General features: G+C 40.9%; 1 protein-coding gene across 2 annotated transcripts in view; it reads right to left on the reverse strand.

Moving 5' to 3' along the window:
- The window catches only part of PARP15 (poly(ADP-ribose) polymerase family member 15), a 33,907-nt gene that overhangs the window by 9,182 nt on the left and 8,836 nt on the right, over nt 1-15,889 (reverse strand). The window contains exons 2-10 of one of the 2 annotated variants that reach the window (XM_081138469.1): nt 14,953-15,069; nt 11,459-11,695; nt 11,058-11,279; nt 9,643-9,721; nt 8,282-8,431; nt 5,833-5,895; nt 3,021-3,188; nt 275-481; nt 41-190 (exon numbers count right to left, since the gene is read on the reverse strand). In XM_081138469.1, the coding sequence (XP_080994595.1) occupies nt 41-190; nt 275-481; nt 3,021-3,188; nt 5,833-5,895; nt 8,282-8,431; nt 9,643-9,721; nt 11,058-11,279; nt 11,459-11,695; nt 14,953-15,069 (1,393 nt within the window). The remainder of the gene's footprint in view (nt 1-40; nt 191-274; nt 482-3,020; nt 3,189-5,832; nt 5,896-8,281; nt 8,432-9,642; nt 9,722-11,057; nt 11,280-11,458; nt 11,696-14,952; nt 15,070-15,889) is intronic. The other variant, XM_081138470.1, reaches the window with a different exon arrangement.

Raw genomic sequence — 15,889 nt, forward strand, 5'->3', positions numbered from 1 at the left:
TGGATTTTCAAAGTCTATTCTCCTGTTTCTGCTTCCTCACCTCTTCTCTCCTCTCCCTGTTCACTTGCTATTCCTGTTCTCCAGGCGTGATTTTGTCCCTCAGAAGAACAACCAGTTGACAGGAGATTGTGTTCCACATTTCTTCTACTTTTCCCAAATATTATACGCGGTTGTCTGTAAAGTCCTGGAACTGATAGAAACAGTGAGCATTCACATCTAAACATTTTCTAAGTGATATTAGACATAACCACATGATTTTTAAAGAACATCTTACATGCAGCCTTGGGGAATGTGGACTGAAAGGTAGGTGATGTGGTGTTTTCTCTTTTCTTCATGTTGTCATAGAATACAGTTAGCAGGTCGGCTCGAAAGACAACAACTTTAACTTTTTTTAATGATGGGTCAAAATGTTTCTCTGTGAAGTCTACAATAGCACTGATCATGTCATCAGCAACTCTGACGGGGTTTTTCCCAGCATTTCCTGGAAAAAAAAATTTTTTTTTAAGTGACAAAAGAAGTTTTAGGTGGGACCAGATTTGGCAAATGCAGTTCTCGGTGCTGAGGAAAAGGAAAGCAGCACCCGACAGCCAGGAACTGACCTGGCACTCACAGCTGGGTCCTGGTGTTTTCCAGCTGAACACAAACAATTTAATAGAACATCATCAAAAGTAACCACTCTGTAGCCGTGATGAATTAAGCCAAAACAAGACCACTGCATAGTCATGTCTGACCATAGACAAAAATCTGAACACTATCCAAACCACATAAATGGCTCAACACTTCCCATCTTGACTAATATAAGCAATCATTGCTTCATTAGCAATCACAGCTTTAGCTACACTCTTCTTCTAGATAAGATACCCAATCATAGAATTACTTCCTGGAAGCATCGGACATAGAGCAAAGTCCTACGTACTTGTAACTGCCATAAAGTCTTCTAACACAAGTTCAAATCTGTTAATAAGTCCTTCCTAACAACCTCTTGCTGAGATGCTGCATGGTTCCCCATAGTATGTTTTCCTAGTGGTTTTAGCTGAAGGGCATTGGAAGTGCAGAGAAAAGAACATGTAATTTGGATGCAGACAATCTGGGATTATGTCCTGGCTCCCCACTGATTAACTGTGTGATCTTAGATAAGTCATTTGATCCCTCTTATATTAGTTTGCTAGGGCTGTCATAACAAAGTACCATGGATTGGGGGCTTATGCAATAGAAATTCATTCTATTAAAATTCTGGAGGCTAAAAGTTTGAGATCAGGGTATTGGAAAGATTAGTTTCTTCTGAGGCCTCTCTTCTAGCCTAGTAGGTGGCCATCTTCTTGCTGTGTCTTCACATGGTCTTCCCTCTGTGTCTATCAGTGTCCTAATCTCCTCGTCTTACAAGGACACCAGCTGTATTGGATTAGGGACCACTCTAATAACCTCATTTTAACTTAATTACCTCTTCAAAGGCTGTATCTACAAATACAGTCACATTCTGAGATACTAGAAGTTAAGACATCAATATGTGAATTTGGGGGGACACAATTCAGCCCACAATACCTCTAAACTTCAGTTTACTCAGCTATAAAATTGGGGTGATAATAGAAGGGAAGAATATGGTAGCTAAGAATATAGCAATTAAGAGCACAGTGGTAAAAAAAAACAAACTCACAAAAACACAACAACAACATAAAAAAACAACAACACATGATGTAAAAAACCAAAAGGGTAATAGTTGAAATGTACAGGCCAGGCTGCCTGGGTTTGGACTTGGCTACGTTGCTCACTAGCTATATGACCTTCTGCTTTAATACCTGAAGTTCTTATCTACAAAGTGGGGAAACTAATAGTCAAGGCTGGGTCCAGGTTTTGTAGGTTTTGAAATTTATACATCTCAGGAAAAAAACCACAAAATTACAACTATAAAATTATGATAAAAGTGAATATTTAGAATCGGAAAAGAAATCACAACAAAGGATAAAATTTTAAATGCTGAAAATGTATTTCCAAGTCAAGCTGTTTTAGCTGTTTTCCAAAAATGCTTGCAGCCACGCCAACACCCAGTGCAGGGGAAGACTGAAAAGCCAAAGTAGGAAGTAACAGTGGTCTTAACCCATGGAGGTTAAAATGGCTCACTTTTGAAGTTTTGCAAAATCATATAACCATGTGAAGGCATCATTAGGGCCTCTCTCAGGGCTTTTTAAAAAGCTTGCGCAATTGGGTGTGAATGAATCAGGGAGTGGGTTATTAACATCATCTTCACCTAGGAGCGAATTATTGTATGATGTGATAGAGAGGATGAGGAAAGTGTTCCTAGAAACTGAGCAGGATGAACAGGAGCTTGTTGGTTAAGGATGGCGACTGCATCTTACTCATAGTTTTATCCCCAGTGCCTTGCATGGGGCCTGGGAAACCGCATTTCAATCTAATGAATGAGGAGCTACTGCAGTAAACTGGATGGGAGCAGTCTTAAGGCTTTGGAAACTGAAAGGAAGGCTGAAACTGAACAGCCCCCTGGAAGAAGATTTAATAGGGCCTGCTGACTATGGGAGTCTGGGACACAAAGAAGCAAGGGTGGCAGGACAGCTGAGAGCTCATGGCACCATCGAAGCAGGAAACTAGAAAACGAGACAACTCAAGAGATGATGACAAGTTTGGATTGTGATATAACTAGGTTTTTAGTGACAACCTCCCAGGGGAGATCCTGGAGAAGGCTAGAAATGCTGATTTTGGAGTCAGTGCAGAAATGGTCATTGATATAATGAGAGCAAATGAATCCCCCAAAGGAAAAAAAATGAACAGTGAGAAAACTATGAAGTTAAGGGCCAAACATGGAAAGATACTTAGGAAACCTAAAATAAAAAGATGGATGAAAGAGGCACAGGCCCCATGCATAGCCCTGAAAGGGTCTGAGAAGCTGCACCCTCTCTGCTTTACCTCACTATCGCTTTCTGGACTCAGCACTGAGTTCACTAAGAGTGAAGCTGTCTAAAGGAAACGGATTATTCCAAATCTTTGAGGGATGAGAGGCTGCAAACCTGTTCCAATGGCGGGAAGGGAAACAGATGTGTGCTTCCTCTGTTCACACTCTTCTAGAACACTGGAAACCGTTTTCTTGACATCATTTTCCCCAGGAACATGAATTATTATCTTGCACATTAAGTGTCCACCTTGTGTAACTATAAAATCTCTGTGAGGCTGTGTTGCTGGAAAAAAAGGTGGGGAGGGGAAGAAAAGGAAACACACAGAACACATGACTTATGGGAAGCAATGCTGATTACTGAGAAATGAAAATAGCTGACCAAGTCCAGCCTCTGTCCGTCTAGCTAGTTTCACTCTCTGGGACTGTGACAGGCTCACTTCCTTTACAACCTGGATTCTACACTGTTAAATATTTTGAGTACTCTTCAAAAGCACTCTACTTGTGTTAATCCACTCAATCCTCAAAACAAGCCTAGGGCGTAGGTTCTGTTTTCTCCTTTTCATGGATTAAACAAAAGCACAGAAAGGTTAAGGTCAGCAGCCCAAGATTGCCCAGGATTTGAACCTAACCAGTCACTGTCCAGAGCTCTTAACTCCCACCCTACTGTCCAGAAGAGTAATTTATATGCTCATTCAGCCAGATTCATTTTTCCAGAGGTGAAAGTAATGTATTCTGTGGTGTGGAAGTGTGAAAGGAGGTGCCCCTCCCTCAGGACCTATAGAGCTCTTGAGCACATGGAAATTATCAGGGCTTATTTTAATGCACCACCTTTTTGTACGCTGAGTGAAACAAGGCTCCAGGAAAACGCAGGAGGAGAGTTGGTCCCTGTCCTCCTGTGGAGCTCCCATTGCCCAGGCACTCCCTGCTGCCCCTTGGTTGTCCCACCTGCTTCCTCTCCCAGGTAGCATCCTTAGACTTTTCCAGCTGTTCAGCCAAGTTTCATTCTCTGCTTCTGCCTTCCAAGGTGCAGCTAGTTCTTCCAGCACACAAATAAATCCCTGCTAATGTCCTCATGTTGGGATCAATATTACCATCCTCTGATCTGTCTCCAGGAATTTATTCACTCCAGAGAAAATGTCTTAATCAGAGGAGAGCTATTAAGGTGGGAGTTTCAGGCATGATAGTAGGTCAGTAGTGGGAATGTATTGTCAAACATGAAACACTGTGATTTCTTCAAATCACACTCATAGCTACTCTGCAAGGTTCAGTCCTGGTTTTGAAGGATGAATAGGTTTTGATCACTCTTACAGTTTCCTCACTGTGCTGTAATAAAACATAAATATTTTGTTTCTGCAAATCTCCTGAGTGATAAGAGTGTCTTTTATGAGATGACTCTTGGAGGATGGGGGTGGTGGGAAGGGGGTGGAGTTAGATAGCTCCCGAAAGACCAAGCCCTCCTTCCAGGATTAGAACTCTCAGCCCCACCCCTTGACCTCTGGGAAAGGAGAAGGGCTAGAGATTGAGCTCAGGTGCAAATCCGATGGTCTAATCAATCATACCCATGTAATGAAACCTCCATAAAAACCCCTAAACAACAGAGTGCAGGAACTTCCTGGTTGGTAAGCACATCTAGGTGCTGGTAGGGTGGTGTCCCTGGAAGGGGCATGGAAGCTCTGTGCCCCTTCCCTCATACCCTGTCCTACGCTGGAATAAATTTTTAGGTCCACTCCCGCCAGGGGTGCCACAAGCAAACTGAACTTTCAAACCAAACCTTCATATTCCTATAAATGTTCCACTTAACCAGAAACACAGTATATCCATCCAGCCAGCTAATCCCCAAACAGCAACTCAACCAACCCTGGACTCCACACTTATTTCCTTGTGCCTTGATCTCTCTAAATAAGGTAAGATAAGGCACGCAACCCCAGCCAGTCACAGGCTGTCTCCACGGTTGCGCTTCGAACCCTCTATAAAACCCGCGCTTGCCCCCCCCCCCAGGAGAAGGCTCCCCTGCTTGTGAGGAGGCCCTGCGCTCCCCTCCACGGGTTGTTTTTCTTGAATCAAGGATGTCAAGCTCATTACTAAATTGTTTTAGTGTTGTCATTTGACACAGTGTGTCTTTCATTTGGCTGTTCCTGATTTGTGTTCTTTATAATATACTGGTAAATGTAAGAAAAGTGTTTTACTGAGCTCTGTGAGTTGTTCTGGTAAAGTGTTGAACCTAAGAAGGGGTGACTGGGAACCTCTAGAGCCAGCCGGGCAGAAGTACAGGTGGCCCCTGGGACTTGAAACTGGCGTTGGAGGTGGGGGCAGTCTTGTGGGACTAAGCCCTCGAGCTCGTGGGATCTGGCACTCGCTCCAGGTGGGTAGTGTTGGAGGTGGAGAACTGGTTGGTGGGGGAAAGCCCCCAGGCCCACATGGCCTCCTACATTCATTCATAATAGAAGCAGAAGTCAGCTGCATGGTGTGCTGTATGAAGCAGAACAAGACTGGGGGGCGTGGACGGTAGTTTGTACAGCACTTCACAGCTCACAAAACTTTTTTTACACTCCTTGTTCCTTCTCCTCTCACAACCACATGTGGGGCAGCCCTTCCAGGCTCCTCATCAGTAGAACCTTCTTATGGGGGAAAGAAGCGAAACTCGCAGAGGTTGGGTGACATGCCCGGGATCCCTCAGACGGGATAGAGCCTGGATTATCAGCACCCAGGCTGGGTTCTTTTTCATTCTCAGGAAGAGACAAGTGGGATGGTGGGATACAGGATCTCTCCCCAACAGCCACCGCATCCTATACCACCGATGTCTGCTCTCCCAGTGAACCGACCTTCTTCCAAAGCGCTCACCGCTTACTGCGCCATGGGCCCTCTCACAGCAGTCTCAGCCCTCAAATTTTCAATAGGTTGTAGGCAAAAGCAACATGTGACCATACCTAGCACAGCACATTCATCTTCCACAGCTGGTCCAGCACCTTCTAAAATTGCTTTTGACACCCCTACAGAAGACATGTTAGTGATATTAAGATATCTGTTAAAATTCAATAAGTGGTTATAGCTTTTGTACATTAGACTTTTATTCAGCTCACCCTTTGCATATCCATTGATGCTCCCTCCCTCCAAAATCACCCTTCCTTCATTCAATGGCTGATGAATGAACAATCTGATCCACAGGATGAGGGCACTGTCCAATAGCTGAGTCTCCAGTGTCTGCAATTTTACCGTCTGTATTTGTACCAGAATGTTTTTACAGTTGTTTAAGGGGTTGTTGTTTGTGTGTGTGTGTGTGTGTGTGTGTTCTATGCTTATTATTTTACAAAATTGAATTAAAAATATAAAAATAAAAGTTCTGATATGAATGAAAAGCATGGATCTCAAAACTATAACAAACCTGAGCATTTTACTTAAATTCTTTGATTTTGTTATTTAATTCTGTTTAGTTTGTTTTTTCACAATTAGACAGGCAGTTGGCTTCTTTGGTCCAATGACTCTTCTAATCAAGGCTGCAGCTTCACCACCTTGGTCATGTCTAAGGACAGCTGGGTTGAGCGGTTGAAAACATGGACTTTGCATTTTGGCACAGAGTCAGAGTTGACTCCACATCCTACTAGCTAGTATGTGACTAGTCAGTTCCTTATCTGTTACACAAAGGCTGGCACAGTACTTTTCTTACAGGGTTGTATGAACATTAAAAGAGATAATGGATGAAAAATGCTTAGCACAAAATCTAGCACACAGAAAGTATTGAATAAATGTTAGTTATTTTAACATCATGAACATCGATTGACCTATCATCTTCTATCTACCTATATCTCCTTGATTATGCATGTGTTATGAATTGTATCTTTTTAAAAATCTCTGTTTTTAAAAATTTGTTTTGGTCTCTGACTTTGCAATGGTGGAGGTTTTTCTCAAATATCAGGTGATATTTGTCACTCCATTGATATTTAACAGTGAGTTTGGAAGCTCCATGTGCAGGCGGCTTGCTGAGTGATAGGCTTCAGTGTAAGGTGAGCAGGCAGTAAATACTGGACTTTAGGGCAGTCAGGTTCTCCCCAGAAGGATCCTCCTGTCTCTTGTCTGGAGGGTGTAAGCCCCTCTGCTGCTCTGGGAGCCCTGCAGGGACAGGGGCTGGGCGCTCGCTGTTTACTACAGATGTTTCACTGAAATCCTCTTTTCAGTCTAGCTCCCCACCCATCTCACTTGTTCCCACTGTGCTAACTCCAGGTTCAGTTTCTCTAAAAAATACACTTCCCGTCTCTGGCCAGGAAAGAGCAAGGGAAGTTACTGCTGCAAGGGGGTAGCATCAAGAGCTCTAAGTGCTATGGATACAGAATTTCATCCAATTCCATTTTCATCTCTTTTTATGCCCTGCCTCCCAGGTTCCTGCTGCCTCCAGTTCCTGTGTTTCTAGGGGCTGCTGTTCTCTTCCACGGTACAAAGTTTTCTCCATTCCCTGTCAGTTACCTCCACTGGCTAGCTGCTTCCCATCTTCTGAAAATATGCTGCTATCTCTGTACACTGTTGTTTTTCCTCCAACTCTCTTTTTCTCTGTGGGTTTATCCCCTTTTAATTCCTTTACTGTTGCTTTGATGGAATTTCAAGAGGGGGCAAAGATAAATGCATATGTTCAATTTACTATGTTTTAAATAACTAAATGTTCTTTATTTTTTTTAATTGAATGGATAGTCTAAAGATTCACTTCTGCATAATAAGTTCCATAATATTTTGCAATTCAGAAAATACTTAAGTTTCTACTTATATTTGTTTTATCTTGCCCTTTTAATTTAAAAATTAATGTTTTGTAATATACAAACTGCATCAGCATACGAGTATATGTATTTAAGCTATAAATGAATAGGTGCTCAAAGGTGTTATATCAGTTGGGGTGGTCAAATATTTTAGAGAAAATCAAGAAAAAGAGGTTGAATTTCATTTTGATCAGTATAGTGTAGAGGAGAGTTACAGGAAGTGAGATGTGAGTACTAACTGAATTACATAAAAAAGGAACTAAAAATAGAAGAACTTAAAGCTGATTAAATTAGAAGTGTGTAACTTTGATAGTTCAGAGCTAACAAGGGGATGAGAGCTGACATTGACTAAATATAATGCATCAGTTACACCCCACCTTTACATCACTTAAACCCCATCTAATACTTCTTTGGGAAATAGGCATTTCACAGGCAAAGGGGTTAAGTGATTTATCCAAGGCCACAGAATGGTAGGTGGCATAGCTGGGATTCAAACCCAGGTCTTTCTGATTCCAGGGCCTGCATATTTACTACATGCCTCTCTGTCTACTCAGGGCAACATTAGCCACCATTTCCCTCCCAGAAATTAGTCATGTTAATAGTTACAATCAAGTATGCTACTTAAATGAAGTACCTGATTTCAGATTAAACATCCTTGTTGTTGAGTTTACAATAACATCTACACTTTCTTCTGTGATATCTCCAACAGCAACCTGGAAAGTAAGTGCACCAATTTTCATTTCATACGTTGTGGAGTTGGGGTTAGTGACAGTCCTGGAGATACCTGTACAGAAAGAGAATGGATGCAAGAATAGCTGGCGCCTGCAGGAAGAACAAACGTGACGGGGCCCTACTCTCTTCCCGGTCCTCCTCTTTCTTTCCCTCGACATAAATCCAAACATTACCCTGTTTAACATGGCCTGTTAAATTGCTGGGTGTTCTTTTTAAAGGAAATCGGAAAACAACGCTTTGAGCAGTAGGAGCACCTACATTTTCTCTGCTAAATAGGATGAGGCAGGAACATCTGAGGGGTGAAGGGTGAGAAAGTAGGGGAGAGTGCAAAGTGCACTCTCCTTTCACACTGACATTTCTGGGAGATTCTTTTTTCCCTCCAGCTTTATTGACATATGATTAACAAATAAAAATTGCATATATTTAAGGTGTACATTGTCAGGTTTTCATTGTTAAATGATTGCCACAATTGAACTAATTAATATACCCATTCTCACCTAGTTACCTTGTGTGTGTGTGTGTGTGTGTGTGTGTGTGTGTGTGTGTGTGGTGAGAACACTTGAGATCCACTGTCTTAGCAAATTTCAAGTATATGATACATTATTATTAGCTATAGTCCCCATGCTGTACATTAGGTCTCCAAAGTTTATTCATTTTATAACTGAAAGTTTGTACTTCTGGGAGGTCCTTTTATTACTTTTTTACAAAAAGGAAATGGTCTTAGAATGGCTAGGTCATTTGTCCAATGTTAAACAACAACTTACTAACCAAACATGAGCTCTTCCTGCCCCTTCACATCCCACTGAAATAGCAGTATCAAGGCTGCTCTAGGAAAATTACCTTTAATATGTTGACATATTACTGTCCACTCTATACTCTGGGCCTTTACAACTTAGATGTGCCTTTTCTACTCATCCTGTAAACTCTTTAGGCCTCTCCTTCCACATTTATACAGTGCCAATAGAACCAACCACCTGCTTATGGGGCCATGGTATAGGGTTAAGTAATATATATGAAAGCAATAAGTAAAGTTCAGTGTGTCATGTACATTTTAGTTATCTTTTATTATCATATCTTAGAAATTCTGGCCTCATTACCAATGATTTGGTTCCCAACAATATGATTTATTCTTTGGAATGCTCTAACGCCTTCTCCATTACTGATTTGTTCTTTGTGGGAATCTGTCTCCTTCTTTTGGGCTTTAACACAGAAAAGTCACTAAGCAAAGGGAAATATTTCCCCAGCAGAACAATTTCACCAGACCTTGAGTACCTCCAGCCATGAGATTCCTGTGCTTTTTGGGCTTTCCACTGGACCATCTAGTGAATCTATCTAAAAATGCCTGAAGAGAAAGAAACACAGTTACTGATCACAACAGTGCTCTGTAGAAATATTCATCCAGTTCTTTGGAACATGGAGCATCAGACATCAAACAGGAACAATTGTTCTCAATAGATTTTCTCATCTCAGAGACTTTTAATTAAAGGGTTGTGATTCAACCTAGGAATTTTTTCAATAAATACCAGTGCTGACTTACATTATTTCATGGGAAGACCATACTTCTATCTTAAATTCCCGAGAATAACTAAGAACTCAGAAAACAAAAGTATATTTGATATCTTTTTTTTTTTTTTTTTAATATATCTTCACTGATTTCAGAGAGTGGAAAGGATAGGGAGAGAGAGAGTCATTGATCGGCTGCCTAGCCCGCAACCCAGGCATGTGCCCTGACAGGGAATCGAACCCCAATCGCCTGGATCCTAGGTTGACACTCAACCGCTGAGCCACACCAGACCGGGCTTGATATCTTAAGTGCTCATTTTAGAAAGTTGTAGCACTTGCCCTTAAAGTCAAGCAATAATAACCACTTCTACAATCAGTTTTGAGACTTCCTATGTGCTAGAAACTTCAAATACATCCTCTCTTAATTCTCACAGCTGAAAGGTATTGTTGCCATGCTGTTTACACATAATAAAACTGAGATTCAAAGAGGTTACTTCATTCGACCTTTAAATGGCAAAGCCAAGATTCAAACCTAGCTGTACCTTTCTTCTTCATACTCTTTCCTATTGTTTGCATTTTTGTTATGAGTATACAATTTATACAAAATCAATAAAACTTTTTCAAGGGTGAAAAATAGATTTTGATACTCAGAGTAGGCCAACCAGCTGAGGATCATGTCTCAAGGAAGGACACTTTACAAGGGCAGGGCTACTGGGAAGTACTTGGTAAGTGTGCTCTAGCTGATTCTCCAAGACTAAACATGGTATGACGTTTCCAGCTTTAGACTCTCATAGACCTGTATGGACAGGCTATATTCTATTTAAATAAGTACATTCTTGAGGCTACTCATGCCTGGCTTTTTCTCTATAGATAAAGTCATGACTTAGCTTTCCTTTAGTCATTGTTAAAATATCTGGGCCACTTTTACACCAATAACTTTCTTCTTCTTTCTAAGAATTTATTTATTATAAATTATCTTGTCCTTTGATAAACTGTCTAAGAAGGATTGTATGTGTTGTCAATGTTACCTTATAGTTAAGCCATATGACAACTCCCATCAGCAACCCACACTTATGGGCAAAGAAGTAGAAAATGCTGTTATTTATAGATTTTCTAAGACATCAGACTGCACTTAGGTTTCTTGCCAGAATGACAGAAGAGATACATAACCATACCTGAGGGCTTTCATCATCATCTAGATGTACCAGAAAGTGCACTTCTTGTAAGGTTTTCAGCCATGAACTGCTACTAAATTTAGACACTTCTGAGAGCATTATTTTAGCAAATATAGCTTTGGGAAATCCCAAATTTCCTGTTCCAATCATGGGAAATGTGATTGATGAGAAGGATAGCTCTTCTACAGTCATCAAACATTTCTTGATTATACTTGCCATGATCTGAAATGTACAAAATACATCTATATAAGCAAGGGCTCAAGTTAGTAGCAGTCGTAACAAGCCAAATGTTCTCCCCATGAGATAAATGTGAATTTATCTCATGGGGGGAACAGATCTATACCATGCCAGAAGATTACCAATGCTATCAAGTGAAATGGAAAACTAAGGACTTTTTCTACCTGCTGAGAAGACCCCATTCCATTATCCCAGTCTGGAGCCACAACATGGAGCACAGCTTTGCAGTCCAGATTGTAGCCACTTGTCATGAATATGCTACCCACTTCCTCCTCTGTTTCCTGTTTGGTGGCATTTAACTCTTCCTGGAGGATGGGACCAGCTTTCTGCAAAAGAGCCTGAGAGAGTGGTCCTCTTCCAAGCTGAAGATCCGTGGGTACAGTGTTGACAATGACATCAGCCTTAATGAAAACATCAACAATTTGTTAAAGGTTGAATCAATAAATACTTACTGAGCACCTATGACCTATTAAGTATTGTGGGGTAATGCACAAGATATGTGTTGCCCTACCCTCAGGGGGAGTTATATTCTGTTGTTAGTACTTAGATACCATAATGACGTGAGCCCCAAAACTTAAAAATTAAAGAAATGTATTACCCACTACCATCAGGTCAACATGTTATAAGTCAGAGTAGAGCTATGAAAATGACTGAAACAGACTAGAGATAGAGAGATATAGAAAAAAAAAAGTGTGAGAGTGAAAGGCAGAGGCAGAAAGAGAAACATAGTGAGACTGAGGAAAAAACACAGAAAGATTGAGAGAGACTGAGGAAGAAAGAGAGAATTGTTTTTAGGCTGGCAGGAACTGAGAGTAATTGTTTTGACTTTATTAATATACATAAATAAAGAATGGGTCCCTCTAAAAAGGGGAGTTCTGGTCAGTCCTAAGAGCCTAGTCAAAGGAAAGTCACTGGAGTGAAGGTTGGCAGTGTCCATGCAGCCTCTTTCCAGGGCACTCTGTTCTCCAGTGTCTGTTCTGAGGCCATCTCTTTGGTGAGATGGGGTCATTGCCTGATGCTAACAGATATTAGATATTCAATTCATCTAATTCATTTACTCCAATTTTGTGTTCAAATTTGGAGGGAGAATGCTCTGATCATGTGGATTTTGAGGATTCTGGGTCCTTGGGGTGCTCTTCCTCATATAAATTCAAAGGTATATATGTCTCTGGGCCACATAACAGTACTATTTCACACTCTAAGTTAACAATAGGCCTCTGTGGGTCCACCTCAATCTTATATGAGGTTAGTTAACATAAACTAATCTCTGGGCCCAAGAAGCTCCCTGCAGGGATAAGAGTGAGTGAGCCTTCCAAAAAAAACAACTAGATCCAGCCCACTTTCGCCTCACTCCCACTTGTAGCCTCACTCTCTACTTACTAATTCAATACACTAATATGTAAAAAGTAAAATAGTCTTAATGTTCAAATCAGTTCAAGATAACCAAAACCACTCTGTGTTAAATATACAATTATTAATTGCTATAGAATTCAAAGAAGATAGGTATCCCTTAGATTGGATTGGCTAGTAAAGACTTTACAAAGAGGATAAGGGATATAAAGAGGACAAGTAGAAAGAAGGCAGGAAAGCATTCTAGGTGGGCTATCATCTAAGAAAATGCATGGAATTGAGGAACGTCAGAGAGTTGGCCTATTTAGCTAAAGGAGAGTTACAATAGTGAGAAACACTATTTACTCCAATAAATAGTGTCTGGCTGGAAATAGATTTGGGGCCAGATGATGGAGGACTCTGAAAACCCACCTTTTTCTGGACTTTATCCTAGAAGCAGTAGGGAGCACCTGACAAAACAATGTTTTTGGAAGATGCACCAAGCAGCAGCATAGAGGACAGGCTGGAGGGTGAGAGCCTGAAGGCAAGAAGGCGAGGCCAGTGCTAAGGGGATGAAAAGGAAAGGGCATGTACAAGGGACATTGGGCAAGGAGTCTTGGAAATTAACTTGATAGGGAAAGGAGTTCAGAGATGAAAGAGTTTAAGAGGGTTCCAAAGTTTATACAGCATCATCCAATGGTAAGAATAAGTACCCTGACATGATTGACAAGAGTTTAACAATCAATAGAAAGTGTAGAGGAAGGACCTCAGTTTCCTAGACTATAAGATGAGGGTAAATAATATCTCTCTCAATTAGACTGTTGTGGTAATTGTGTGAGGTGAAATTTAAAGTGGTCAGTTGTAAGTGGATAATGATAATAGCTGTCATTTTCTGAGTCTTTACTATGTGCCAGGAAGGTGCTAAGGGCTTTTATATGACGTAATTTTTTTAAACCTCACAACAACTCTAATATCATCATCACCCACATTTATAGATAAGGACACTGAGGCATAGGGAGATATTGACCGAGATCAGTGGATGCTCAGTGGTAGAGTGGTATTTGAACCCTGCCAGTACTGGCTTTACAATTGGTCTGGGTAACCACTGCACTGTGCTGCCTCCTAGAGTGACAAAGAAATTTAGTGTACTTTTATGTCGTTCGGTTTCTTTCTAGTCTGATTATATTCACCAAGCAATCTCAGAATAGTCATCTACAGAGCTCACTATTACCAGGAGCCATGGCAATTAGCTTTCTCATTGCAAATTAAATAATTACAATTCCATTTTACAAATGAGTTTCTTGAATTTGGTTAGTGTCAGATCAAGTCTGGTTAAAATGATAAGATTCAACTTCTCAACCTGCAGATCAAAGGACAAAGTCCTGAACCCATGTGACAAAAGAGTCTAAGGGCTCTATTTACTCTAGAGAACATGAAGAAAGTGGCTGGCTGCCACCCCTCTGCCCTCTCCTTAGCTGCAGCAAAAGCAAAGAATATTAGCTCATAATCCATAGGAGTCTCTAAATTTCTCAGAAGGGTTCTCTACCCATTAGTCTTGAATGTGTGCCATCTGAAGGTAAATATCAAGTGTCAAAATGGTGGACATTTTAGAATTCTGAAGAAGACTCCAAATCAATAATAATTCTCAGCCCTAGATTAGAACCACCTGGAATGCTTTCAAAAACTACTGACACTTAATCCACGTACCTGACCAACTAAAATCAGGATCTCTTGGGGTGAGGTCTGGGCATTGGTATTTTTTAAAAGTTTTCCAGGTGATTCTGAATTGCAGTCAGGATTGAGTTTCATGGATGTCAACTTTAGATGGAACACATGGCCTGTTAATTGGTGATTCCAAGGAAAAGAAAGGAATAGGAGGAGAGGGACAGGCAAGAGCCCAGCTGAGCATTTAGTGCCTGTACTGATAACATTTCTCCCTCCTCATTTCTCCCGTGCCTTAGAAGGTGATCAGGCAGGAGCAATGGTGTGTGTGTGTGAAGGGTGATATTATAATGTGATATATATGTGTCTTCCCCATTAATGCTGATGAAACAGGAGAAGAAAACAGAGTTGAGTTCAGAATAGGTCAAGATAAGTTATAGAGAAATAAAAGAGGTGGATTTGTAGAACCTGCTTGGTGGTTAAACTTGGATCTCTCCACATGAGTACAGGTGGAAAGATATAAGAGATGGTAAGTACAGTGCTGCATGAACCTCAGGTGGGTCTAACTTCTCAAATTTATACGATCTTAATCGTTGACCCTAAATCACAGAACCAGTTCACTAGACCCCACTGTTCTTATGTAGGCTTACTAAATAGAACCACTTACACAGAAATATGAAACATCTCCACTTATCAACACGAGGTTCAAACCTTCTTTGGTTTGGGTTGAGGCTATAACATTTCTGTTTGAAAAACAATCTTTCAAGCTGACATGATCCCTTGACTGTAAAGAAAACAGCAAAAAGCATTACCAGGTAACGCCATTTGAAGACTTTCCCCATAGGTGCCCAAACAAAAAATAACTATTAGATTTCACAGACTTCTCTAACTCAACTCATAATCGACCCTAAGATTCAAAAGCAAGTAATTTATTATCACAATGTTTTAGTATTATATTTAGCATTGTACCCCAACTGCCAATGAGCACTTTTACTTATTCTCCCAAGAATCCTAGCCTAGCAGACCCTGTCCATTTCCCCTGGCTCTTACTATTTAAAGGTCCCTCGGTCATATTGGCAACTGTATTTCCTGCCTGGGGACTTTCCATACATAGTGCGAAGGTCTGCTTTGCTTGCCAGTGTAGCAGAGAGGAAGTGCAGGTAAATTAAGCTGCCCTCCCTTGCCCTCAAGCCCTCATTCAATGATTGGCAGAAGCTGGTGTAAAACTATCCCAGCAACCTTGCCTGCCAGATAAGACTAACTCTGATTTGCCCAGTGGGATTAAGTAGTAACTGATTTGATAACACACCCTATCTGTGTCCTTTACTTTTCTATATAAATCACTTGCACTTGAATCTGTCTCAGTTCTTCTTCTGGGGGAACCCATAAGTAAGATACACCCCATAGTTTTCCACAGTAATGCATTAGCAGTTTGACTAGTAATCAGTCACACTGATAGTCAAAATTCTAATAGAATTTTGGAATTTAAAGAGTCAGCACAGATCATTCAGTACAGAAACTTCATTCTCCTAAAAGGGAAACCAGTGTGCAAAGAGATGAAGCCGCTTGCTCCACATCAAATTACTAGCTAATGAGAGATACAA

The sequence above is a fragment of the Miniopterus schreibersii genome (genome assembly GCF_964146895.1).
Source record: "Miniopterus schreibersii genome assembly, chromosome: 5".
Lineage (NCBI taxonomy): Eukaryota > Metazoa > Chordata > Mammalia > Chiroptera > Miniopteridae > Miniopterus > Miniopterus schreibersii.